General features: G+C 43.2%; 1 protein-coding gene across 1 annotated transcript in view; it reads left to right on the top strand.

The window, feature by feature from the left end:
• LOC118080204 (E3 ubiquitin-protein ligase TRIM7-like) overlaps nucleotides 1-21,459 on the top strand; it is a 29,563-nt gene extending 8,104 nt beyond the window's left edge. The window contains exons 3-7 of the mRNA XM_060269827.2: nucleotides 426-656; nucleotides 11,579-11,601; nucleotides 15,512-15,630; nucleotides 16,836-16,868; nucleotides 20,720-21,459. Coding sequence (XP_060125810.2) covers nucleotides 426-656; nucleotides 11,579-11,601; nucleotides 15,512-15,630; nucleotides 16,836-16,868; nucleotides 20,720-21,237 — 924 coding nt within the window. The 3' untranslated portion in view covers nucleotides 21,238-21,459. The remainder of the gene's footprint in view (nucleotides 1-425; nucleotides 657-11,578; nucleotides 11,602-15,511; nucleotides 15,631-16,835; nucleotides 16,869-20,719) is intronic.
• Nucleotides 21,460-24,246: the final 2,787 nt, after the last annotated feature.

Here is a 24,246-nt window from a genome sequence, read left to right as displayed (position 1 = left end):
CTAAATGTGCGCTCTTGTTCATTTTTAGGAAACTCTGGCCATTTTGAACCTTTAAATAAAATAGGGGAGCTATGGGGATGACCCCTGCACTTAGTCCTCCTCTTCCTCTGTTTCTGTTGCCTTCCTACACCTAAATGGCTCCAGTCTAAACTGAGGGGTTTGTTATGTCCATGAATATTCTCTGAACAACTTAGAACTCAGGTTATGCTATGCCCCAAAACATGCAGGGAACATCGGTGGCTAGGAAAATGCTCCTTGTTTCATGCAGTAGCCCTTTGCAAAATAGAAGTCAACAGAAACAGCATCGGAAAGGGCCTCCCCTCAAAATAAATGTTTACTTCTTTAGCCACTGGTGGTTTCATGTCTATGTGGAATTCTCATAATTCTGACCATCTTCCACACTCAGACCTCCTTTTTCCTTGCAGAAATTAACGGAAACGGAGAGGCTGAAGACTGTGGAGAACTTCAGACAACTGCACCAATTTTTGGAAGAACAAGAAAAACGTATGCTGAATCATATGGAAGAGGTGGAGAAGGAGATTGCAAGGAGAAGGGATGAGCAGCTGGCCAAACTCTCCAGGAAACTCTCCTCTCTTGAGAAGATCATCCAGGAGATGGAGGGAAAGGGTCAGCAGCCAGCGAGTGAACTCCTGCAGGTAAGACGGTGACAGGAACAGCCCAAGGCTCCAGGAAGAGGCTGCCTCAAATCCTTTCTGTGCCCCTTTCATGTATGCAAGGAGTGCAGGGGCTCAGTTGATGGAGCCTCTAGTCAGGTTTGTAACAGACAGGAAGACCCAAGAGACCTAGGATGCTTAACTCATCTGAATGCAGACTTCTGTCTCCTTGATTGAACAGGAGCTGATATTCTGCTCTTTGCTGATGATTTGTATCTGAATGCCTTCCCACTGGGCAATGCTGCCTTCCTGCCTGTGAGGGGCTTCATCAAGGATACATCCAGGCCTCCTTCCGACATGAGCCAGTCTCTTGACCAAGCTTCTCTTCCCGTTGCCTCCACAACTTCTGGGTTGATCCGATGCCCCATGGATACAGATCAGCCCAAAATGGTACTCAGTCACAGTAACAAAAGAGCAAGACAGAGGGACTCATCCAGACTGCTGCTTGTCCCCCAACTTTCCTCCAGAAAACCCTGCCAAGCAGGAAACACCATCAAAGCATTCTTGACATATGCCTGTCAAGCCTCTGCTTAAAGACCTCCAAAGGAGACTCCACCACACTCCTTGGTAGCAAATTCCACTGCCGAACAGATCTTACTGTCAGGAAGTTCTTCCTAATGTTTAGGTGGAATCTTCTTTCTTGTAGTTTGAATCCATTGCTCCGTGTCCGCTTCTCTGGAGCAGCAGAAAACAATCTTTCTCCCTCCTCTATATGACATCCTTTTATATATTTGAACATGGCTATCATATCACCCCTTAACCTTCTCTTCTCCAGGCTAAACATACCCAGCTCCCTAAGCCGTTCCTCATAAGGTATCGTTTCCAGGCCTTTGACCATTTTGGTTGCCCTCTTCTGGACACGTTCCAGCTTGTCAGTATCCTTCTTAAACTGTGGTGCCCAGAACTGAACACAGTACTCCAGGTGAGGTCTGACCAGAGCAAAATACAGTGGTACTATTACTTCCCTTGATCTAGATGCTATACTCCTATTGATGCAGCCCAGAATTGCATTGGCTTTTTTAGCGGCTGCATCACACTGTTGACTCATGTCAAGTTTGTGGTCTACCAAGACTCCTAGATCCTTTTCACATGTACTGCTCTCAATCCAGGCGTCTCCCATCCTGTATTTGTGCCTTTCATTTTTTTTGCCCAAGTGTAGTACTTTACATTTCTCCTTGTTAAAATTCATCTTGTTTGCTTTGGCCCAGTTGTCTAATCTATTAAGGTCATTTTGAAGTGTGATCCTGTCCTCTGGGGTATTTGCCACCCCTCCCAATTTGGTGTCATCTGCAAACTTGCTCAGGATGCCCTCAAGCCCATCATCCAAGTCATTGATAAAGATGTTGAATAAGACTGGGCCCAAAACAGAACCCTGTGGCACCCCACTAGTCACTACTCTCCAGGATGAGGAGAGTAGCCTTCATCTACAGGGCTTGTAATTCTGTCAAAAAATGAGATCAGATTAGTCTGACATGACTTATTTTTCAGAAACCCATGCTGACTTTTAGTGATCACAGAGTTTCTTTCTAGGTGTTCACAGACCATTTGCTTAATGATCTCCTCTATAATCTTTCCTGGTATTGATGTCAGCGTGACTGGGCTGTAATTGTTTGGGTCCTCTCTTTCCCCCTCTTTGAAAATAGGGACAACATTTGCCCTCCTCCAGTCTGCTGGAACTTCGCCTGTTATCCAGGAATTTTCAAAGATTATTGGTCATTCAGGGGCGGGGCCAAGGCACGGGAGGGGAGGGGCCACAAAGTGGGAACATAGGTGGGGCTACGGAGCCCAGGTAAAACTGACTCCAGGAAGAAGTTTCATCCTGGGTGCTGCCCTGGGGGAGAGTGCGCATGTGCGGCCAGGGGCGCCGCAATAGGGGGCGGGGGCCCGGGCTCCACTTTGTGGGGGGCAGCGCGGTGCCCCCTCACCACCTCCACCGACGGCTGCCCTGCCTGAGTAGGAGGGGGAGAGAGGGAGGGCTGGCCGAGCAGCCAAGAAGCTGCGCACTCGAGTTGCCTCTGCTTCCCACAGACTCGGCGGGGGCACAAGCTGAGGTCTGCCCTCCTTTCCATCCGTCCCTCCCCAGGGGCAAGGCCTGGCTCTGTGGCTTAGAGCCCCTCCACCTTCCCCGTCTCCTGCTGCAAAGCCCCCTCCCCTTTCCGCAGCTCCTGCTGGCGCTTCAGCTAAAGCAGAAGCGGTGGCGGCGTTTGCTGCACGCTCCGAGGGCGCACCGACCCGGGAGCTGCTGAGGCGCTGCGCCGCCGTGGGCTATTGTTGCAGCCGCCAGGAGCAGCCCATGTGCAGCCCTTGGAATCGGGGCCAGCGGGGTTGGGCACGCTGGCATGAGCAGTAAGTGGCGCCGCCGGGGCTGGGCTGGGCTGGTTAGGGACGCGGCTCCCGAACACCCTCAGGCTGGAGCTCAAGGAGTGGGAGGGAGAAATGGAGAAGAGGAGGAAGCCGCTTCCCTGTCTCCATTGCTCCTCCTTTCCCTTCACACGGGTCCCTTCCTCCCAGCGGCGTCGCTAGCCTTTATGCACGCGACAGACGCCCCGCCCCCCAGCGGGGTGCCTGCTGATTTGCTGCCCCGGGCAGCCAGAAGGCTAGCGACATCGTTGCACCTTGCTGAGCCGCTTCAGGCTCTTCTTGCGGGACCCCGACGCGTCTCCAGCTCAGCTGCAGCCACCGTGAAGCAGGATGATTAAAAAAAATTTTTTTGCTTCTGAGGGGGCAGCTGCCCCCCCTGCCCCATGCTGGATACACCCATGCCTGGAGACTTGAATACATCTAAACTAGCCAAGTATTCTTGTACTACCTCCTTACTTATTCTGGGCTGTGTTTCCCCTGATGAATCATCTGCTCCATATTCTTCAAGTCGGGCATTGTTTACTTTTTTGGAGAAGACTGAGGCAAAGAAGGCATTGAGGAGTTCTGCCCTTTCACTGTCCCCTGTTTGCATTTCACCATCTTCTCCTCTAAGTGACCCAACTGTTTCCTTGTTCTTCCTTTTGCTACGGACATACCCATAAAAGCCCTTTTTGTTGCTTTTAACCTCTCTGGCGAGCCTGAGTTCATTCTGTGCTTTAGCTTTTCTGACTTTGTCTCTACATGTGCTGGCTATATGTTTGAATTCCTCTCTGGTGATTTCCCCCTTTTTCCATTATTATTTTTTCAGAATAAACAAATCTTTATTGAAAGGTAATGCTTTACAGAAAATTTACAGAAAAGAAAAAGAACATTATAACATCATTTCATCACCTAAATAACTAATTACAACTGAATACTGCCGTTGACTTCCCGTCACCGTCTGCAACGTGTCTCCTTTATGTTCCTCATGTACTGACATTCCTCATCGTATTCTTATTTTTCCTTTTTGTACATAATAAAGCCTATTATACCAGTTTGTCTGAGTTTTTGTTATATACCCATCAATGCATAACTGCCGTGAAGATTCCTTCCCTGTTGTCGTTTTCTTGCATATATAATTTTTCCCACTTTTCCGTAAATGCCTGTTTGGAATTCCCCTTTAAATTATCTGTTAATTGAGCCATTTCTATAAATCCCAATAACTTAACTTGCCACTCGCCAACAGTGGGGATTTTATCTCCTTTCCAGTTGGCGGCTATCAGCAAGCTGGCTGCTGCCGTGGCATACAGGAAATGCTCTCTGTATTTTACTGGAAGGTCTTTATTCAGGATTCCGAGGAGAAATGCCTCTGGCTTTTTTGTAAAGTTGATTTTAAGCATTTTTTTCATTTCCTCATATATCTGATTCCAAAAATCTTTTATTTTACGGCAGCAGATATGTATCATATCTCCTCTTGCCTCTCCTCACCTCCAACAGACGTCTGCTATACTTCGGTACATTTTAGACAATTTAGAGGGCGTGAGGTACCATCGGTACATCATTTTAAACATGTTTTCTTTGATTGTATATGATACCGTAAATTTCATATTACATCTCCACAGCATCTCCCATTCCTCCATCATTATTGCATGGCCGAAGTCTTGGGTGCGTTTAATCATGACCTCTTTCACTGCTTCATCGAGGACTTCCCAATCCAAAAGGAGGTGGTACATTTTAGATATTATCTTATTATTACTGTTCATCAGGTATTTTTCTAATCTGGACATTTCTAAATTAAATCCTTTCTTTTTATCCTCCTTAAAGACTTCATTTAGTTGGTGATAATCTAGCCAATTTACTAATTCATTTTTGATTTCTTCATATCCTTTTAGTTTAAATTGCTCGTCGTTCCTGATTAGCAGTGATCTGTATGTAACCCATTTATCCTTGGTATTTTTTTCCTTACAGCTTTGGCTTCCACCAGAGAAATCCAAAGTGGAGTTTTGGGCTCCAATAAATTTTTATACTTCGCCCACACCTTGTAGAGAGAGCCTCTTATTATGTGGTTACTAAACCCTCTATGTACCTTGGTCTTGTCATAATTTACATATGCGTGCCACCCGAACCTTAAATCCTTCTAAATCCAGTAAACTTTAACTTTGAAGCAAAAACCAGTCCTTTAACCACATGAAACATGCCGCTTCATAATATAAATTCAGATCAGGTAATCCGAATCCTCCCCTCTCTTTAATATCTATGAGCAGCTTGTGCTTAATTCTGGGCCTTGCTCCTTGCCAAATAAATCTAGAGATTTCCTTCTGCCATTCTTTTATACATCCAGTGTTACGTATTATGGGGATGTTTTGAAACAAAAACATAAACTTTGGTAATACGCTCATTTTTATTACCGAAATATGTCCCAGGAATGATAACCTCAACTTACTCCAATTCACCAAATTTCTTTTAATTTCTTCCCATACTTTGATATAGTTGTCCTGATATAAATTGATATTTTTGGGAGATAACCAAATTCCTAAATATTTGATTTTGCAGAAAAACTTTAGTTAAGTTAATCGTTCAATTTCATTTTTTTCTTCCATTGATAAGTTCTTAGCCAACATTTTAGTTTTTGTGTTGTTTAATTTGTACCCCGCCACCTTACCAAATTCATTAATTATTTCTAACATCTTACTTATGCTTTACTTTGGATTCTCCGTCGTAACAATTAGGTCACCCGCGTATGCGCGTAATTTGTACGCCCTACTGCCGAGTGTCACTCCTTTTATCTCCTTTTCTTCTCTAATTTTATTGTTTAATATTTCCATCACTAAAATAAAAATTAGAGGAGACAGGGGACAACCCTGTCTGGTTCCTTTGTTTATTTCACACTCATTAGAGATATTGTTGTTTACTAATAATCTTGTCCTTTGCTTAGTATAAATTGCTTGGATTCCATTACAAAAAGACTTCCCAAACCTCATTTGTTCCATGGTAGCCCTCATAAATTCCCATGAGATTGGGTCAAACGCCTTTTCAGCGTTGACCGCTATTAGAACTCCTGGCTTGTCAATTCTCATGTCTAAATATTCGATAATATTAATAATATTTCTGATGTTGCTCTGCATTAATCATTTTGGGAGAAAGCCCGCCTGGTTTTCATGAATAATTGTAGCCAATATGTTCTTTAATCGATCAGCTAAAATGGAGGCAAACAGCTTGTAATCGTTATTCAGTAACGAGATGGGTCTGTAGTTTGATGGCAAAGACAAGTCTGTTCCCTGTTTTGGAATTAAGGTTAGGTAGCTTTCTCCCCATGTTTGGGGCATTTCACCCTTTTCTAGTATATTATTCATAATTTCCTTTAATGGGTCTGTAATAGTTTCCTCCAGTTTTTTGTAATATATTGCAGATAGCCCATCAGGACCTGGGGTTTTTCCTAATTTGGATTTATTTATGGCTTGGCTGATTTCAAATGTGGTAATCCGAGCATTTAGCTCTTTAACTTGTTCCATTGAAATTGTCCCTAGATTATTTTTTTCCAAATATCATTTTACTTCTTCAGCGGTTTCTTTACCTTCACTATATAATTCCCGATAAAAATAATAAAAAATCTTTTCAATCTCTTTTGGATTAGAGGTATAGTTGTCACCCAGTTTCATTTTATTGATAATTCTCTCATTTTGTCTGTTTTTCAGCTGCCAGGCAAGTAACTTGCCTGGCTTATTGGCTTGCTCGAAATTTTTCTGTCTCATCATTTTTAATTTCCACTGGATTTCTTCATTTAAGATCATTGAATACTGTGTTTGGAGTAACCTTATATTTTGTTTAATTTTTTCATTTTGTGGATTTTTATAGAGATCCTCTTCATTTCTCCTAATCTCTTCCCTGAGTTTTTGTATCTTTTTTTCTTTTTCTTTCTTTTGGATTGCATTCTGTTTGATAAAGAATCCTCTTATCACTGCCTTTCCGGCATCCCATACCGTCGTGATAGGAGTCTCTTTATTTAGATTAAATTTGAAAAATTATTGAAGAGTCTTTTCAGCTTTGTCAGCTATCACGTCATCATACATTAGGGATTCATTTGCTCTCCATCTTTTAAATCCGGTTTCCTCCTTATTTATCCAGACAAATACAGGGTTATGGTCTGATATGGTCCTGGGTTGAATTTCGGCTTTAGCTATACTTACTGTTAGTTCATTAGGGATCCAAATAGCATCAATCCTGCCTGCAGTCTTGTTCGGCTCAGAAAAGTGCGTATATTCTCTTTTCATTGGATGTTTTGTTCTCCATGCGTCCCTCATATGCATTGTCTCCATCGATTGGGTAAATATTAGCGGTAGTTTAGTTTGCTTGGAACCCTTACCATTCTTTTTATGTGATCTGTCTATATCAGGTGTGGTGACCCCATTTAGATCTCCTAACAAAATTGTCTTCTCTGCCACGTATTCTAATAATTTTTTCTCCAATTTCTGATAGAATTTTTTTTGTCTCTTGTTTGGTACGTATATTCCTATTATTATGATCTTTTATCCTTGTGATGTAATTTCAATAATGACTGTCCTCCCTTCCGAATCTTTAAATACCGTGTTTCTCATATTATAAGACATGTCTTATATTAATTTTTTCCTCAAAAAAACACGACATGGCTTATTTTCAAGGGATGTCTTATTTTTTAATAAAGTGCACGCGGGCGCTGTTTGCCGGGCTTGTCAAGCCCAGCAAACAGCGCCCGCTGATCTTCGGTGACAGGCGGGGGTGGGCGGAGAGCGGAGAACGATCTCCGCTTCCCCCCCACCCCCGCCTGTCACACAGCACAGGTCCGAAGATCGGAGGGCGCTGTTTGCCGGGCTTGTCAAGCCCAGCAAGGAGCGCCCGCCGATCTTCGGTGACAGGCGGGGGTGGGGGGAGAGCGGAGAACGATCTCCGCTTCCCCCCCACCCCCGCCTGTCACACAGCACAGGGCCGAAGATCGGCGGGCGCTGTTTGCCGGGCTTGTCAAGCCCAGCATACAGCGCCCGCCGATCTTCGGTGACAGGCGGGGGTGGGGGGAGAGCGGAGAACGATCTCCGCTTCCCCCCCACCCCCGCCTGTCACACAGCACAGGGCTGAAGATCGGCGGGCGCTGTTTGCCGGGCTTGTCAAGCCCAGCAAACAGCGCCCGCCGATCTTCGGTGACAGGCGGGGGTGGGGGGAGAGCGGAGCACGATCTCCGCTTTCCCCCCCCCCCCCCGCCCATCACACAGCACAGGGCCGAGGATCGGCGGGCGCTGTTTGCCGGGCTTGTCAAGCCCAGCAAGGAGCGCCCGCCGATCTTCGGTGACAGGCGGGGGTGGGGGGAGAGCGGTCCCCCGATGCGCTACGGCTTGGGGAAGCAGGCATGGAGCTCCTGCTGGGTCCCGCGCCTTCGCCTCTCGCTCGGTCGGGGCTTTGCGATAGTGCTTATTTTCGGGGTATGTCTTATTTTTCACCAACCCTTTGAAATCCTGTCATGGCTTATTTTTTGGGGATGCCTTAAAATATGAGAAACACGGTAACAATTTGGGTTCCAAGTGATTTTTAGCATAAATTACCACACCCCTCTTTTTCTTAATTTTATCTCCCGAAATGTATTCCTGCCCTAATTTTTTATTAGAAAGCACTCTTATATGTTTCTGCGTTACGTGGGTTTCCTGAAGACAGATCACATCGATTCGATTCTTTGCCTAATTAGCTCATGTTCTACCTTATTTCGTTTTGTCTTATCATTTAATCCATTTACGTTTCAAGTGAAAAAATTTAAGATTCATTTCTTTTTTTATTATTATTAGTGTTTTTATTTATTTGTTTATTATATATCGATTTCTTTCTTCACTTTATTATGGGAAAAGATTATTTTTTTAAATAAAGAAGAACAATTTACAGAACTACAATTCAAATGCAAATAAGTTTATATAAATTTCAGTTCCTAGATATGATGACTAAAATGTTTAAGGTTTTAGAACACTGTAAATCGCCTCTCTAACCCTCTTCTACCTCTGCTGGATTATCGGAGTCCTCCCCTCCTCCACTTGACCTTCTTACTTTTCCTAGTTGTTTCGAGTACTTTCTCCAATATTTCGCTTCATCTTCTGGCACCACAAATTTATATTCCATACATTTCAGTCCATGTGTCACGGTAAGCTTTGGAGGGGGGGGGGGTGTTGACTTTTACAACAGTTCAATCATTTTGAGTCCTTCCCCTCCAACAGGGATCCGACGAAAGGAGAAACAAATTGTTACTTTTTCAGGAATTGCATACAACAAAATAGCTATCCCGCTTTGTCCATGCACCCCCTTAGCTGCTACAATTATATACACTGTTCTTCAGGCAGCAAAAAGAGAAAGAAAGTAACAATTTTCTCACAACCGTTGATTTTGTTGAGTTTGGTATTTTAAGCAAAGCGAAGTGCTGCAGAGGTGGTTTCCTGCACCACCATTAATCAGCTTGCTGACCTTCTTCTTTCTCTCTATTATTATCCACTTCCCCCAGTCTTTCGGTAGACGATATTATAGTTCAAAAGACCTCCGGGCATGTGGAACTTAAGAGTTACCTTAGGTCGGATAATTCTCTTGGAGGTTTCCCCGCTTACTTGCTTCGGTTTTCCGGGCTTTCTCGGCTGGGGCGGGATCTTTAGGCGGGTGTCCCGGGGAGGCTCCTCTCCACCGCACTTTTCCGTCCAATGCCAGACCCTTCCCGACGCTGCTGCTGATCAGTTAGGTCTGGACACCCTCCAAGACCTTTTCGAAGGGGGGCTTTGAAGCCCAATACCCCCCATCCGCCCTTTTAAGAGTACGCTAGCCAGGAGCAACCCGCCGGCGCGCCTGAAGCTGTTCCGCGGGCCCCCCCCTTTTCCATTTTTTGTACATATCCCTTTTAAATATTAACTCAGTTAAAAGTTATTTAGATAGCCACCCTGGATTCTTTAGGTACCTTCCATGTTTCCGTCTCATTGGTATTGCCTGAAGTTGTGCTTTTAATATCTCCCTTTTAACAAACTCCCAACCATCATGAACTCCCTTCCCTTTTAGTATTTCTGCCCATGGGATCTCACCCAGCGTTTCCCTAAGTTTTCTGAAGTCGGCTTTCCTAAAGTCTAGGATTTGAGTCTTAGTATGCTTGGTTCCTCCTTTCCGCTGAACAATAAACTCCAGAAGAGCATGATCACTCCCACCTAATGCTCCTGCCACTTCTACCCCACTAACCAAGTCATCACTATTGGTTAGGACCAGATCTAAAATGGCTGATCCTCTTGTTGCTTCTCCCATTTTCTGGACAATGAAATTGTCTGCAAGGCCAGTGAGGAATCTGTTTGACCTTATGCTCTTGGCTGAGTTTGACATCCAACAAATATCAGGATAGTTGAAATCCCCCATTACTACTATCTTACTTCCTTTTGAATGCCTGGTCATCTGTTCCAGGAAGGCATCATCTGTGTCCTCAGTTTGACTTGGGGATCTATAGTAAACTCCCACAATGAGATCACTGTTATTTTTCTCTCCCTTAATTTTGACCCAGATACTCTCAACTTGGCTTTGAAGTTTTAAATCCTGGATCTCTTCACAGGTATACACATCCCTGACATATAACGCTACTCCTCCTCCTTTCCTGTTTGGACTATTTATCTGAAATAGACTGTATCCCTCTATTTATACATTCCATTCATGAGACTCACTCCACCAGATTTCAGTGATGCCTATTATGTCGTATTTAGTTTGCTGTACCAAGAGCTCAAGTTCATCTTGTTTATTTCCCATGCTCTGTGCATTAGTATACAGACATTGAAGACCATTGATCATTCCCCCATGTCTCTTATTTAAGGATATTTTCCTCCCACCACTAGGTCTGCATGCTGTTTGCTCCATTTGGTCCCTGACATTTGGATGATCTTCTTCAGAAATTGATAGACTCCTACCTTCAGGACCACTGTCTCCCTCCCCCACTAAGGAGCAGGGTTTTCCTGAGGGAAAGTGGCAGGGCAAAGGCAATACCACTTGGACTCATGTTTTCTGGGCACAGGAAAAGCAGAAGTGTGGATGGGCCCAAAGAAACACTGAGCTCTTTTATTACCCCTTTGGAGGCATTTTATGCTGCAGGTGCTTTTTTTTATTTCCAGTTGGAAAGTAGAATTTAACATTTGGGGACTTCTGAGGAAGACAATTTGGGACAGTGCCCTAGTAGGATTATCCTGTAGGTTATTTTACGTCTCAATTGCAAACTTCAAATGGGGGTAAAGTTAATAAATTATAATCTAAGAAGAGAACCCACAAATGTGAAATTACCTAAAATGCTAGTGGATTTTCATAAGGACTTTTTAAAAAATTAATTGCAAACAGATGTCGAAATGTGGACAACTTGATATTGGAAAAATTAAAAATCTCAGACTGGAAAAATAAAAGCTGTGAGAAACGAAAACTTGCTGATTCCGCCATCCCTACCCACAATGGCATGTGCCAGGCAGACTGACATCCGAGGGTCAAGGTCTGAGAGGGGTCTTCCTAGTGTGGCCTGTGGTGTGCAGTGAATTCCTTTCTCTTTTCCCCTCTAGGATGTGAGAAGCACCTTGCAGAGGTAAGTGGATCAGGCTCATTTCCATTAGCATCCCTCTGCCGGCCACCCCACCCTATCACAAGCAAACACCTGCCCCATAGAGCCCCTGGGGAGAGGGTGATTTCTCACAAAGGAATTGGCTGTATTCCTAACCATATTCCGGCTGAAATATTTAACTTTAAGGTGTCACTCAGGTTTAGAGTAGAGGTTTTAAGGAACATTTCACAGAGGTTCCCTTTAGAATGCATCCCAATGGCGATTATGAAAATAAACAAATTTGGAAAATTGGCCGGATTCAAAATAAATTGCAAGAAAAGTGGAATATTAGTAAAAAACTTGGAGGGGGAAGAAAAAGCGAGATTACAGGAATCAACAGGAATTGAGATAATGAAAAAAATAAAATATCTAGGGATTCAGATGACTGCAAAAAATATAGATTTGTTTCAAGGAAATTACGAGAGAATTTGGAAAGAAATTAAACAAAAATTAGGAATGTGGACAAAATTAAAATTCTCAATATTGGGAAGAATTTCAGTAATAAAAATGAACGTACTACCCAAGTTAATGTTTCTGTTTCAAAATTTACCAATCTTAGGGGGCTGGGTGAATTGTTTCAATGATTGGCGAAAAGAAATTACAAAATTTGTATGGGATGGAAAAAACCTAGAATAAAATATAAAATATTAACAGATGCAAAGGACAGAGGAGGATTCGGTTTACCAAATTTGGAAATATACCATGATGCGGCAGGATTGGCTTGGGCAAAAGATTGGATAGAACTCAAAAACAATTTGGTATTAGATTTGGAAGGAGCGGGACTTAGATTCCGTTGGCATAAGTATTTAATGAAGGAAAAAATGGAAAATCACAATTGCTTTATGGATAACATAATAAGAAAATCAATATATAAAGTTTGGAAAAAATATCAAAAAATCTTAGAACCCAAAACGCCATAGTGGGTGTCGCCATTCAAAATAGAAGCTGTTAGAAAAATTAACATGAAAACAAAGTGGCCAACATATAAAGAGATTTTGGAGGAGAAAGACGGAAAGTGGAGATTAAAAGAATACGAGGAAATAAAAAACCACTGTGTTGTATGGTTGCAATATTATCAGATAAGGCAAAGATTCCAATTGGATAATAAATTAGGTTTTGAAAATGAAATGTCAAAATTTGGAAAAATTATATTAGAAGGAAAAGGAAAATATATAAAAAATTTATATCAATTGATTTTGGAATGGGAAACAAAAGACGAATGTACAAAAGAAACAATTATTAGATGGGTACAGCATTTCGGAAAGGTGATAACAATAGAAAAATGGGAGAATCTATGGAAGCGGGATTTGAAATATGTGACCAATTATGATTTGAAGGAAAATTTCTTAAAAATGCAATACAGATGGTATTTGACACCTACCAAATTGGCCAAAATGTATAAAGGAGCAAACAATATTTGTTGGCGATGCCAAGAAGAACCACGGACCCAGCTACATATTTGGTGGAAATGCAAAAAAATTAAAAAAATTTGGGATGAAATATATAATGAATTAAAAAAATTCTAAAATACCCCTTTAAAAAAGATCCAGAGATGTTTTTATTAGGGTTAATAAGTGATGAAATAAAAGCCAATGATAAAACATTAATAATGCATGCAACGGTCGCCAGCAGAACACTAATCGCAAAGGATTGGAAAAGCAAAACAGTACCGAAAAAAGAAGAATGGGTGGAAAAATTGATAAATTATCAAAATTTAACAATTAGGGCGGGGAGGACAAAAGGAGTAAAAGAAGAAAAATTGGGGGAAAATTGGAATTTATTTAAGCAATACCAGAAAAAACTAATAGAAAAAACCAATCTTCTAGCGGATATATAAAAGGCACAGGAAAGGAATAAAAGAAAAAGAAAGGAGAAAAAGTATGTATAAAGAACATAATCAAAAGCAAAAGACCAGAGCAAAGGGGGGACTGGAAGTCAGTTTTTAAAGGGAAAAGAGGGGGGAGGGGGTAAAAGAGGGGGGAAAGGGTTTTTTTTCTTGTTTCAGGTTATATTTTAGGATGTGTTATATATATATATATATATATATATATATATATATATATATATATATATGCAGTTAGATGGAATAAAGAATTAAAGGTATAACTTGAGTTTATGTTGAATAAAAATTTATATATGATTTATAGATGAAATACATATATATATATATATATATATATACATATATATATGATTTATTTATACTTTATTTATAATTTATTAAATTTGGGTTTAAATTTTTGTTTATTTAAGATTAAGTTTGTATTAATTTGCAAGTATTATTTGTAAGTATTATTTTTGTTTTGTTATTTGTTATTTTTTCACACATACAGAAAAAAAAAGAAAAATACAAAGCACATACCAAAAAAAAGAAAACAAAATACAATACACCTACAAAAACAAGACACAAAAGAAAAATTGCGACAATACAAAACTTGTTTATAAACCTTATTTCTAATCTAGTGACTTCCTCTCCCTCCTCTTGCTGCGGTTCTTTACATTTCAAGTTTAGTAATTTCTACATCTTATATAAATTCTAAATAATCCTCCATATTATCATATTATTATAGTTATTATTTATTGTCCTTTAAACACTCAATCTATATCTTTAATCTTAATTCTGTTATCCCTATCTTCTAATATTGCTTATTTTCAAACCCTCGTGTACTCTACAACATCCTTGAATCTCCCTCACTGTCATTAAATCAATCTATTACATGCTTATTTTTCAAATAGATTCTAAATTTCTTCCAATCTTCTTCCACTGCTTCTTCGCTCCGGTCTCGAAGTCTCCCCGTCAACTCAGACAGTTCCATAAATTCTATCAATTTCTTCTGCCAATCATCCACAGTTGGTATTTATTCATTCTTTCAATTCTTTGCCAATAAAATTCTTGCGGCTGTTGTGGCATACAAAAAGAAAACAACATCTTTCTTGGGGATATCATCCCCTGTTATCCCAAGTAGAAAGGCCTCTGGTTTCCTAACAAAGGTGCTTTTCAGCACTTTTTTCAATTCGTTATAAATCCTTTCCCAGAAGTCTCTCTTAATTTGCAAGTATTATCTGTAAGTATTATTCTTGTTTTGTTATTTGTTATTCGTTATTTGAGTTTTGTTAGTATTGTTTGCTTAATTTTTCTATTTTGTTTGTTGTTTATATTTTGTTTGTTTTTTGTATTTAGTATATGTATTTTAACCTCAATAAAGTTTATTTTAAATTATAAAAAAGGAACATTTCACGTTTCCTAACAAAAGCGAATCTCTTTATCTTTATCACACCTTCTCTGGGGACATCTAGAGAAAGAAAATGTGTGCTGTGCTGTCCTCACCCTCAGACAATTCCTGCCCTTTGATACCATATGATCCTGCTACTTCTTTAATAGACATCAGTGGGGAGATTCAGAGTCCTGGGGTTGCTGTTTTGGCCCTTGGGGGTCTGGCTGAGGAGTCTGTAGTGAGGAAGGATCTCCCCACTCACTGCCTGCCTGTCCCTCTAGGCCGGGGATGTCCAACAGGTTTATTGCGATCTACTGGTAGATCCCCAGTAGGTTTTGGTAGATCACGGTCGATCCTAGTGTCCCTTCCGGCCCTGCCCCCTCCCTCCTTGCACTATCTGCAGAATGGAAGAGGGACTTTTAGTAAGTGAGGCTGTTTGAATCCCAGGTAAACAGGGATTTTCTTCTCCCTAAAAAAAGCTCAACAGTGTTGACCTGAACCCTGTATATGGGGCTGGATCTCTGTCAGTTTTTAATTCTGTGAGTAGAACGCAGTCTCTTGGTTGTTGGCCACCGCTGCTCTAGTCTTCCCACAGCCAGCTTCCTCCTCTCAATTTCTTTCTTTTCCTGTGCCAGGAATTGTGGATTTGAATGGGCTGACATTGTTTTTCTTTTCACCAGGTATGAGAAAAGAGAGAGTCCAGAGAAGCCAATGGCTTTCCCTCCAAAGCTGAGGAACAGGATCTTGGAATCCTGTGATCTAAATTACCTTGTGGAGGATGCAATGAAACAGTTGAAAGGTAATGAAAACTGGATGTCATGATTTCACAATGGGAATTCTGTTACTTCTTCAGAACTGAACATGCCAGGCTCTTATTGCATGGAATTGAGTATCCTCAGGATACCTTCCTTCTTGGTGCTCCAGCCTTCATTTCCTGTCCCCCAGAATGGCCCATGTATATTGTGACGCTGGAGCTTGTAAAGAAAGCCTGAACCAGAGTCAGGATATTTTTCCTCCCCTGTGCATCTGTTTACAATTATATGGAACCTCCTTTTCCTTTTGGTTTCCCATCTACACAATCTGGGATTGTCCTTTTGGAGGTTCTCCTGCTCTGAATGGAGTCAAAGGGCATTAAGAAGCCCCCAGTTCCCCCTCTGCCTCCTGCTCAGGCTTGTTTCTCAGCAGTGGAGCCAAGGCCTGAGCCGTCTCCTCCTCAGACGTCCCCCTGCAGCTGCCATATCTAGGGCTTCAGCCTTCAAGATCTCCTGAGAGTTCCCCCATTGAAGATGGAAGCAAGAGCACAGAAGATGTTAAGGCTGCCTCCATCTCCCCTCTTTATCCTTTTACAGGATTCCTATAGCTCTGCCTCCCTTCCAGTCCAAGAATGTAGAGCCCAATTTCTGTGACAAAGTTCAGAGACCATCAGGATTCAAGCTGAATATTTTTATTGTGCTATTTGTATGCTTGCTTTATGATTGCTGAGTTTTAAAGCTTTAGTTATTTTCATTGATTCTGCCTATGATTTTATTGTTTTTTATCATTTTTTCTACAGTAGTACCTTGGTTCTTGTATTTAATCTGTTCCATGAGTCCTTTTGGCTCCAAAATGGTTCAAGAACCAAGGCGCGGCTTACGATTGACTGAAGAAGCTTCCTGCAGCCATTCGGAAGCTGTGGAAGCTGTGCTGGAGGTTTGGCTTCCGAAAAACAATCACTTCTGTTTTTCTTTCGTTTGGGAGCCAAAACATTTGAGTTCAAAGGCGGTCGGCTTCTGAGGTTCCACTGTACTATTTAATACTTGTACGGTCAAACCTCAGAAGTCGAACGTAATTCATTCTGGAAGGACGTTCAACTTACAAAACGGTCGATTTCTGAGGCGCGGCTCTTGCAGCATTTCCTTCTGGGTTTTTGACATTCGGGAGCCAAAATGTGTTACTTTCGTATGGAGATTTATTTCAGGTGGAAGAGTGTTGCCCTTACACTTTATATCTTTTTTGCTTCCTCAGATGCTCTCTTATTTGGAAAACCGTTTCAGAAAGGTAAATTTCCAGGAGAGCAACAATTTCACATGGGTGTTGAACTGTCTGTTCTGCAGAGTTTGGGACCCCCATCAATGGCTTCACTCTGGGTAACAGTCCTCTAGTGGTGTTTGTGTAACAGAACCTGGTGTTTGGGTTCTTTGTCTGTCCCATGAACGAAGTTGGAGGGGTTTTGAAGGATTGGATTTGGGGCAGAGCTCGTCCCTGCGAATAACCTGCACACCAGTCTGAGTTCCATTAGGCTGCTATTATCTCTCAAATTCCAGATACGTCACAGCTCGTAAATCCACCTCACCGACGGCTTCCAGGCAAACTCCAATAAACATACTGACTGGGGAGGTTTTACTCGTAGCAGTTTAACAAGACAACTTCTAAAAACATACCAAATGACAATCCTCTATTTATATGAATTCCGATAACCACACAGTTCGTTTCCATATCTCATTTGTTCCAAATAATCAGACAGTCCGTCCGGGGAGGTGGTAGGTGCCTCTTAAAGTATAAAAATAAAAAGTTCACTTCCCTTTTCGTTCCATCCCAATCATTCTTTCTTCTTGATGTAATACTCCATCACTCTTCTCCTGGCAGTATCTCCCCCCCCCCTTCTTTTGAAGCATGTCCATGAATTTAAATCCAATTGTTCTCTTTAATCATGGAGATCGCGCTCGCACAGGGTGGCCTCCAGGAGTTCCGGCCCCCATGGGTGCTTCGGCCCAGGCCCCCCATCCCTCGAAGATCCCTCGAAGCCAAATTCCCCATGAAGGTCGGGGAGATGGAACGGGGTCAGCCATCTTCCCCCATGAGCGGGACCGGAAGCTCTACTAGCAATATATCACAGCTTCTATAGCCTACATATAGTAGGGGTATTTTAAATGAGAGTTGTCATAGTGATCCATGGTTAAAAGTAGAAGTTGGCAAATGTGTCCTCTTTATCTTCAAAATATGGCAACCCTACACTTGCCTATCATGAATTTCCCAGCCCCAAACTGGTAACCTTTTGAGTTATTCCCCCTTACCCCAGGGAACTAGTCTTATGGTATATACCAGGCATCCCCAAACTAGGCCCTCCAGCTGTTTTGGGACTAAAACTCCCATCATCCCTACCTAACAGGACCAGTGGTCAGGGATGGTGGGAACTGTAGTCCCAAAACAGCTGGCGGGCTGAGTTTGGGGATGCCTGGTATATATTAAATCCAAAAGAGAAGTATTGAATAAGCCATCCTTTGTAAAATTGCCCTGCCACCTGCCTGCTCTTCCTTGGTGGCAAGGCCTAAACTTCCAAGATGGTAGAAAGGCAAGGAGAGACCAAGTGGAGAGCAGGAATAAACAGGTCCCCACTTAACACGATTTCACTTATGGGCACGAGGGCCCAGAACGTGACCCCTGTGAAAGTGAGGGGACGCCTATATGTGGTTTTGAGTTCTCTTTTTATGCTGTGAACCACCCTGAGACCTATAGATGAAGAGCAGTATACAAATTTACTATTATTATTATTATTATTATTATTATTATTATTATTATAACATGGTCCTCCTGTTGTTGTTGTTGTTTAGTCGTTTGTCGTGTCCGACTCTTCGTGACCCCATAGACCATAGCATGCCAGGCGCTCCTGTCTTGCACTGCCTCCCGCAGTTCGGTCAAACTCATTTTCGTAGCTTCGAGAACACTGTCCAACCATCTTGTCCTCTGTCGTCCCCTTCTCCTAGTGCCCTCAATCTTTCCCAACATCAGGGTCTTTTCCAAGGATTCTTCTCTTCTCATGAGGTGGCCAAAGTATTAGAGCCTCAGCTTCACGATCTGTCCTTCCAGTGAGCACTCAGGGCTGATTTCCTTAAGAATGGATAGGTTTGATCCTTTTCAGCGCCGTCTTAAGCGCCCCTGTCGCCATGGTGCGCCGGATGTCTCCAGCGCCCTATGGCGCCCCTGTCGCCATGGTGCGCCAGATCTCTCCGGCGCCCTTCCGCCCCGTTTCCCAACGCAGTGGGCAGGTGGGCGCGGCGCTGCTGCGCGGCGGGCGGGCAGACACAGCACGATCTCTCCGGCGCCCTCCCGCCCCGTTTCCCAACGCGGTGGGCAGGTGGGTGCCGCGCGCAGCTGACCGGCGGACCGGCCGGCCAGCAGGCGGGCGCAGCTCGCGGCGCCCTCCTGGCGGGCCGGCGCCATGGTGCCCTGCGCCACCGGGGGTCTACGATGAGCCGGCCCTGATCTTCTTGCAGTCCATGGGACTCTCAAGAGTCTACTCCAGCACCATAATTCAAAAGCATCCATTCTTCGGCGATCAGCCTTCTTTATGGTCCAGCTCTCACTTCCATACATCACGACTGGGAAAACCATAGCTTTAACTATACGGACCTTTGTAGGCAAGGTGATGTCTCTGCTTTTTAAGATGCTGTCTAGGTTTGTCATTGCTTTTCTCCCAAGCTTCTTTTCTCCCAAGAAGCAGGCGTCTTTAAATTTCGTGACTGCTGTCACCATCTGCAGTGATCAAGGAGCCCAAGAAAGTAAAATCTCTCACTGCCTCCATTTCTTCCCCTTCTATTTGCCAGGAGGTGATGGGACCAGTGACCATGATCTTGGTTTTTTTGATGTTGAGCTTCAGACCATATTTTGCGCTCTCCTCTTTCACCCTCATTAAAAGGTTCTTTAATTCCTCCTCACTTTCTGCCATCAAGGTTGTGTCATCTGCATATCTGAGGTTTTTGATATTTCTTCCGGCAATCTTAATTCCGGCTTGGGATTCATCTAGTCCAGCCTTTCGCATGATGAATTCTGCATATAAGTTAAATAAGCAGGGCGACAATATACAACCTTGTCGTACTCCTTTCCCAATTTTGAACCAATCAGTTCTTCCATATCCAGTTCTAACTGTAGCTTCTTGTCCCACATAGAGATTTCTTAGGAGACGGATGAGGTGATCAGGCACTCCCATTTCTTTAAGAACTTGCCATAGTTTGCTGTGGTCGACACAATCAAAGGCTTTTGCATAGTCAATGAAGCAGAAGTAGACGTTTTTCTGGAACTCTCTAGCTTTCTCCATAATCCAGCGCATGTTTGCTATTTGGTCTCTAGTTCCTCTGCCCCTTCGAAATCTAGCTTGCACTTCTGGGAGTTCTCGGTCCACATACTGCCTAAGCCTGCCTTGTAGAATTTTAAGCATAACCTTGCTAGCGTGTGAAATGAGCGCAATTGTGCGGTAGTTGGAGCATTCTTTGGCACTGCCCTTCTTTGGAATTGGGATGTAGACTGATCTTCTCCAATCCTCTGGCCATTGCTGAGTTTTCCAAACTTGCTGGCATATTGGGTGTAGCACCTTAACAGCATCATCTTTTAAAATTTTAAATACTTCAGCTGCAATATCATCACTTCCACTGGCCTTGTTATTAGCAGTGCTTTCTAAGGCCTCCTCTCCCACCCCAATGTCAGAGGGGGGCAGTTTCTCTCCCCTCCTGCCTCCTCCAATTCTCTCTTTCCCCTTCACTAACACAGAAGAGATGAGTAAAAGGTTTGCTGAGTGGGCTTCCTCTTAGAAAATGCCTGGGATGAGAGAAGGGCAGGAACAATAAACCCTGAATATAAGAAAGTGGAGGAAAATGATATTTTAAAACCAACAAGGAAGATATTTATTCTGATGAGAGTCTGCAAGGAGGAGTCTCAGTCATGCATGCGATGCAAAGAAATCCCATTGATCTCAAAGGAAATCTGGGGTTTTTTTGGTGTGCTTTTTGTATCAGGATGTCTCTCTCTCTCTCTCTCTCTCTCTCTCTCTCTCTCTCTCTCTCTCTCTCTGTGTGTGTGTGTGTGTGTGTGTGGATTCTGCCTAATTTTCTCTTTCCCTCTTTTCTCCCCAACAGCAAATGTCACTCTGGATCCAGACACAGCCCATCCCAGCCTCATTTTGTCGGAGGATCGGAAAAGCGTGAGATTGGGAGACAGACCTCAAACCCTGCCTGACAATCCTAAGAGATTCAACTACAGGCCTTGTGTGTTGGGACTTGAGGGATTCACAGCAGGCAGACATTTCTGGGAAGTCACTGTGGGAAGTGGGGAAGGGTGGATTGTGGGGGTTGCCAGGAAGTCTGTGGAAAGAAAGGGCCTCTTCCCCTTAAACTCTGAGTGGGGGATCTGGGCTCTCATGAAGAGGGGAGTCGTGTACTTGGCCTTCACCTCCCCTAAATACTCTCCTCTGTCCCTGAATGAGAAGCCCAGGAGGATCCGGGTGACTCTGGACTATGAAGGGGGATGTGTGTCTTTTTTTGACGCTGACTCAGGAGCCGAACTCTACACGTTCTCAGGAGCCTCATTCTGTGGAGAGACCCTCCTCCCTTACTTTTATCTGTGGGGAAATGAAACCCAGCTCAGTATCTCCTGAGGAGACTAAATCTGCCTCTCAGGCCCAGTTGGGAGTTTCCCTCCAGACCAGAGTGACTGATATAAAAAACATTTACCGGCCAATAGAACCTTGGGCAGTTTTTCAAGGGGACCTTTGAGAGGATTCATTTTCCTTCCTTTTCCCATAATTCTCTCTGCAACTTACTTCTTCTTAAAGAGACAGTCACATGTTTAACAGTCCCAATAAATAATCTTTTCCTCACCTTCAATCTTGTTTTTCTTTTCAGTTGTGAGTTGTAGCCCCACATTGGGCAAAGGTTTCCTGCACTGCAGGGGGTGGGACTAGATGACCCTCAGGACCCCTCGCAACTTTGTGATTCTACAAAACCTTTCTCTCCCCACAGGACCTTCTGCAGCTGTTAAAATGCATGCATCATTGGATTAATAGAGGACAAAAAAAGGAACCCCTCCCCCCACGTCAGGCAGGATAGCTTAGATGGGAAGAAAAAAGAAGAAGAAATTGAACAGCACGTCAGCTTCAAATGCCCTCTGCATTTACAGCTTCCCCATCTCCACACTTTGTCAGAAAAAAACCTCATTGCATTGAGTGGGGCTTCTGCCCTGATAAATGTGTTTAGGGTTGATGTTCCCCGAAGGAGTGTCTTTTCAGCACTTCTCAGGAGTGTCTCTCCTGGGATACTAACAGCTAGAACAACAAATGTGTATGGAATTGACCTCTTTCAAAGATCAGGCAGACCTCTCTCTGGCTCCACTATCAGGGCCACTGACTACTGACCGGTGCAGCCTGCTCTCCTTTCCCTGCGTTTCCCACAGGGTGGTGGCAGGTGTCGGAATAAATACACCTTCTCCCCCCCCCCGCCTGCCTGAGAGCCACCTCCCCTTGCTCCATCCCCTATATGATGTTGGTGATGTTTGTGTGTCATCGTAAGTTTCCCTGTGAGCTTCCACTCACCCCATGGAAGGACACAAAAGTGGACCATTTGGTCCAGCACCCAAGAGGGGCCACCCAAAAAGCAAAACCAGACTCCCCCCCCCCCCGGCAATTTCTAGCAACTGAAATTTAGAAGCCTTCTGCCTCTAGACTGTGGAGGCAGAGCATAGTCATTGTGCTTAAGAGCCATTCACAGCCTAGTGCTCCATGAATTTATCCCCTTGTCTTGTCCCCAGCTCAGTGGGTGGTGCACGATAGTCTTAATCTAAGGGTCTTGAGCACCATGTTGAGCAAAAGTTTCCTGCATTGCAGAGATCTGGACTAGGTGACCCTTGTGGTACCTTCCAACTCTGCAATTCCATGATTTTATGTTGGTTACCATCTCTGCCTCCAGTGGCAGTGAGTTCCATAGTTCAATTATGCTCTGCACAATGAAATCCAGTGTGGTGTAGTGGTTAAGAGCGGTAGACTCATAATCTGGGGAACCGGGTTCGCGTCTCCACTTCTCCACATGCAGCTGCTGGGTGACCTGGGGCTAGTCACACTTCTCTGAAGTCTCTCAGCCCCACTCACCTCACAGAGTGTTTGTTGTGGGGGAGGAAGGGAAAGGAGAATGTTAGCCGCTTTGAGACTCCTTAGGGTAGTGATAAAGCGGGATATCAAATCCAAACTACTACTCCTCCTCCCCCTCCTCCTCCTCCTCCTCCTCTTCTTCTTCTTCTTCTTCTTCTTCTTCTTCTTCTTCTTCTTCTTCTTCTTCTTCTTCTTCTTTGTCCTGGATCTCCCAACATTCAGCTTTCTTGGAGGGCCACAACTTCTAGTGCTGTGTGGATCGTGGGAATTCGAACCGCAGCAGGAAAACAAATCAGGAAGGAGCAGGCCTCTCAAACACAACACAACATCTCTCAGCTCCAGCCTCCCTGAACTGAGGGAACAGGAAGTCAGTCTTGGAGATGCCATGAACTGGCTTGTGCATGTGTGTGTGTAATCGAGCTGCTTTGGTGCTTTAGATGCAGAGGCATCTTGCTCTGCAGTGTCTACACTGAGTAGCCACTCTCCTGGATTTAAGATCGGCACCTTTCCCAGTCCGAAATGGGAGATGCAAGGGATTGAACCTGGAAGCTTTTCCATGCAAAGCAGACACTGTTCCCCTGAGCCGCAGCTCTCACCCATTTTTGAAGCAATGCTCATGACTTCCTTTATACTATTCGTTTAACTTTCTGAAGGCCCAACTAATTCATATGTTAGGTGAAAAGCAATTAAAAGGAGTCCGACAAGTTCATATATTCACAGCCAAAAGTCGCAATCAAAACAAGACCCCATTTAGTTACAGGTAGGTAGCCGTGTTGGTCTGATGTAGTCGAAACAAAATAAATAAATGGATCTCACTGCCTTAAAGCCAAAGCATACGCCGATGACTTAATTATTGTGACTGGAAACCCTGATGAAGGAATTTTGGCAGGATTGACTGAGATGGGGAAATTTGGTGAAGTGTCGGGTTTTAAATTGAATAAGGATAAATCGAAAATATTAACAAAAAATATGAGAGAGAAAAGGAAAGAAGAATTGGAGAGGACCACTGGGATAAAAATTGAGAATAAAGTTAATTATTTAGGGATTCAGATTACGAACAAAAATACAAATTTATTAAAAGATAATTACTTGGAGAAATGGAAAGAAACAAAGAAAAATTTGGTAAAATGGAAGCATATGAATTTATCTATTTGGGGCAGAGTTTCCATGATCAAGATGTCGATCCTGCCAAAAATCCTTTTCTTGTTCCAAAATATTCCCATCATTATTGGAACTAAATATCTAAAGGAATGGCAAAAAGATTTGGCAGATTTTATCTGGCAGGGCAAAAAGGCGAGAATGAAAAGCATTAACAAATCTGAGGGAATGTGGCGGATTTGCTTTACCGGACTTGGAAAAATATTATGAGGCAGCCTGCTGGGTCTGGATAAAAGATTGGTTGACCTTAGGGAAACCTGACATTTTGGAGATAGAGGGTGTAAACAAAATCTATGGGTGGCATGGTTATCTACTATATGGAAAGGGAAAGAAAAATAAAGAATTCCAAAACCATACTATAAGAAG

This window comes from Zootoca vivipara, chromosome 2 (assembly GCF_965207765.1).
Source record: "Zootoca vivipara chromosome 2, rZooViv2.hap1.1, whole genome shotgun sequence".
Taxonomy (NCBI): domain Eukaryota; kingdom Metazoa; phylum Chordata; class Lepidosauria; order Squamata; family Lacertidae; genus Zootoca; species Zootoca vivipara.
Note: the sequence above shows the minus strand (reverse complement) of the source record. Positions and strands in the feature narration are given on the sequence as shown.